Raw genomic sequence first — 3,939 nt, 5'->3', positions numbered from 1 at the left:
CCTCTAATGAGGTTTTTAATGCCAATTTGGAGTTTAGATTTTAGCAATATGCTAACATTTTTGGCTAATTTGTTATCCACTGGAGTTTTTAGGCTAATTTAGAGTGTAGCTTTTATTTTAGCAACATGCTAACATCTTTGGCTGATTGATCTACTGAAGAATTGTATGCTAATTTGGAGTTTAGCTAGTAATTAAGCAACAAGCTAGCTTTTTCTGTAATTTGGTCTCTACTAAAGGTAAAAGCTTACAAAAAATATCCCATTTTGAGACATTCTAGTTTCTTTTTATAGTTTTGCTTTTGTTTGTACCAAAAATACTTTACACAATTCACATTTATTAAAAAAAAAAGGGTCATGAAGGCAAATCCTAATTTCTCAAAGGCAAAGGTAAGTCCATGCAGATCCTTCTAGGCTTTGATCAGTAGATAATGGGCCCAAATGGCTCTTTTACTGTTAAAGGTTGCCAACCCCTGGCCTAAACTATCACCACACCCACACTATTCTACCAGTCTGTTTGGATTCACTCATGGGGTCCAGATGACCCAAACTAGAGAATCTGACCCAAGCAGGTGCAACATTTCTCTGGAAAAAAACAGTTTCTAAAGTTCTTGAAACCTGGTTAGAACACTCAGTAAATGTGTGTTCATCAGGATTTGATCTCATTGATGTTTTTGAATAATCCTTTTTTAATTTAATTTTTATTTTTTATTATGAGAGTTTAAATAAATAAAGCTCAACTCCTCTGGTTAAAATCCCTTTGTGATCAGATTTATCAGATGACATTTCAGTTATAGGATGTCCAGAACTCAAAGAAAGGATGGATTCTGTCTCTCTGAACCCTCCGATTGTGGCTTTTGTCACAGAGAGAAGCCCTATTGATTGAAGTGGGGTTTAATGGAGGTGAAAACAGACTCATTAGTTAACCCCCCTCCCTCCCGGCCTCCTCCTCCTCCTCCTTGTCACGCTCTTTTGATCCCCGATGCCTCCTCCTCCTACACTGGAGAGCTCCTTCTGCCACAACTGAGGACATGAAGATGAAATCCTCAAAGCGGAGGCTTTGTCTGCTGCTCCAGATCAGACCATCAAAGCTGACAGACTGGTCAGGAGGTGTTTTTGCTCCTCAGCTGTTTGTTTCTGTGAGCATGTGGTCCATTGCATAATCCTGAGAATCCCATTTGAATTTGCATAACCCCCCTCCTTTGTTTATTCCCTTCTATATGGATGTATACTCACAGGAGTTGCAGGTGGGGAGTGTGCACAAAGCTGCCCCCGGTGATTTCACTGAATCCTGACTTGACAAAAGACCTAAAAAAAGAGGAGAAAATGAGTGGAAACCTGCGCGCGCGCTCCCCCGAGAGCAGCCTGGAGTTGCGCTTACAGAGACAGCACGTCGGAGGGGAACGCGTGCGGCACGGAGCGGACATCCTCGCACAGGGCATTATCCTTGGTGCACGTACATCCAGCGGGGCATCTGGGCTGCTTCACCCTCCGTCCATCAATCAGCACCAAACTGGCAGCGGCGACGCACAGCAGCAGCAGCAGCCTCCAGCCTCTCCATCCCGACGCGCGCAAACTTGCGCACAAAAACATGCCAAACCAGGTTTTTGCGCTCCTAGTTGTCTGCAATAGTCAAAGCTTTGATGCAGGCTTGCTCGAGTCCCCCTTGTGTCTTCTGAGGAAGGCACCCGTCCAGCGGATTTGTTCTGCAGGGGGGCAGGATTACTAATGTGGGGCGCAAGAGTAGCGCAAACATCCCAGACTGCTGCCGTTTGGTGATCTCATCCTCCCAAAGTGAAACAAGGTGTCTGAAGTGAGCAGAGACGCCTCCTTCTTATGCCTAGAGGCGCTCCAGAAAGTAAAAAGAGAAATGGAGAGGAAGAGGAGGAGGAGGAGGAGGAGGAGGGGAGGCCCTTAGGTGCACTTTTTAAAGCCGCTATTATTTATGCGCGCCTCTGAATCTAATGGGAAGCTGCTATTCATGAGGCTCTGTGCAAATGCACCTGCCCCACTCATCACATGCTGCCTCCTTTCTTCCCTGATAATGATGGGAAGGAGGATGGATTTATGGAATAAACAGCCCACACAAACCCAGACCGGATTTCCATGAATATTTAAGGAAAACTAAGACATTTTCCCCTTTTCCACAAAAACTCCTTTGTTGATTTCAGTGGAAAACACTTGTGTTCCCACAAAGTGTTGAACTTTCACCCGGGCTATTTATCATAACCCCTGAATTATCTCCCACCCCCATCCTCAATAAAATGGTCTTTTTATTTTTCCATCTACATTTCCCAGACAGCCTTTGTTCCATCAGTGGAGATCGATATGAGGCCCGATAAGCTATTTAGAGAGCAAAACTGAGCCATTTGTCCCAAAATTGAAGGCTTTGTTGAATGCTCGGCCTTCATTTTTCAATGAAATTCCCACCGGAGCATGTCTGCTGATAATGGCCTGGCCTTAAAGCGGCCTCATTGAAGGACCGTTTAGGAATCTACAAGCCATTTTTCACGAAACTTTTCCTCAATCAACAGAAACAAGGAAAAAATGGTTTAAATCTGAATTTGTGTTTGTGTTTTACAGAACTCACACAAAAGATTAAACAGGAACTTTAAATACCATGAAAGAATTGAGTATTGAGGAGGGTATATAAAACTGAAAATCAGTAAAAGTGATCATATAAATACTACATTTAACATGTTATAAGTAAACAGGAATGCAGTTTTTTTTAGTTAATAAAGTGATGAAAAACACAAACAAAGAGACAAATTACATGAGTTTTTTATTCATGAATTATTTTATATGCTTTTATTCTTTTTAACTTCAATATAAACATATTTTTTATCTCATTATTGATAAATCGCTTTTATTCTCTTTTTTATTTATCTGTTTGTTTATATATTTATTTATTTATCTATTCATTCATTCACTCATTTGTTAGTTTCACTCATTTATTCATCCATTCATTTATTCTATCATTTGTTAGTTCATTCATTCATTTATTAGTTAAGAAATTGATTTTTCATTCGTTGATTCATTCATTCATTCAATCATTTGTTAGTTTCATTCATTCATTCATTCATTTAAGTTCATTTGTTCATTCATTCATTTATTCTATCATTTGTTAGTTCATTCATTCATTTATTAGTTAAGAAATTAATTCTTTCAATCATTCTTTCATTCATTCATTCATTCATTCATTCATTTGTTAGTTTCATTCATTCATTCATTCATTTAAGTTCATTTGTTCATTCATTCATTCATTCATTTAAGTTCATTTGTTCATTCATTCATTTATTCCACCATTAGTTAGTTTATTCATTCATTTATTACTTAAGAAATTCATTCTTTTATTCGTTCAGTTATTTATTCATTAATTCATTCATTCAATCATTCATTTATTCGTTTGTTTGTTCGTTCATTCATTCATTCAATCATTCATTTATTTGTTAGTTCATTCATTCATTCATTCAATCATTCATTTATTTGTTTGTTTGTTCATTCATTCATTCCTTTAAGTTTATTTGTCCTTTCATTCATTCATTTAACTATGAATTCATTCATTCATTCACTTATTGTATTATCTTTTTATTGCTTTTTGACTTATGTCATGACAGCTTTTAATGTAATCGTGCATGTAGACTGTGACAATAAAGGTAAATAGTTTGAATAGTTTTTATTAGTAAACAACAATATATCAGGTTCTGAATTAATAATTGAAATTTCTTTGCTAAATGTATGTATCTAAAAAGTTGCTTTATTTATTTGGAATGTGTTATTTCCTTTTTAAAGTAAATTTTCTTCTTTAAAAATAGTTTTGAAAATTCTATTTATTTATTTATTGGTGTTCTTTTGCTTTTTAGTGTTTTCTATCTTGAGATTATAGACTGCTAAAGGGCAAAACTGAATACAAAACGTTTATTAATGTGTTAGCAAAAATATT

General features: G+C 36.8%; 1 protein-coding gene across 1 annotated transcript in view; it reads right to left on the bottom strand.

Annotated features, from left to right (window-relative positions):
• The window catches only part of lgi1b (leucine-rich, glioma inactivated 1b), a 16,819-nt gene extending 14,949 nt beyond the window's left edge, over nucleotides 1-1,870 (bottom strand). The window contains exons 1-2 of the mRNA XM_024285325.2: nucleotides 1,378-1,870; nucleotides 1,233-1,304 (exon numbers count right to left, since the gene is read on the bottom strand). Of these exons, the coding sequence (XP_024141093.1) occupies nucleotides 1,233-1,304; nucleotides 1,378-1,589 (284 nt within the window). The 5' untranslated portion in view covers nucleotides 1,590-1,870. The remainder of the gene's footprint in view (nucleotides 1-1,232; nucleotides 1,305-1,377) is intronic.
• Between the last annotated feature and the right edge of the window lie 2,069 nt (nucleotides 1,871-3,939).

This window comes from Oryzias melastigma, linkage group LG19, assembly GCF_002922805.2.
Source record: "Oryzias melastigma strain HK-1 linkage group LG19, ASM292280v2, whole genome shotgun sequence".
Lineage (NCBI taxonomy): Eukaryota > Metazoa > Chordata > Actinopteri > Beloniformes > Adrianichthyidae > Oryzias > Oryzias melastigma.
This window is presented reverse-complemented; position numbering and strand designations above follow the sequence as displayed.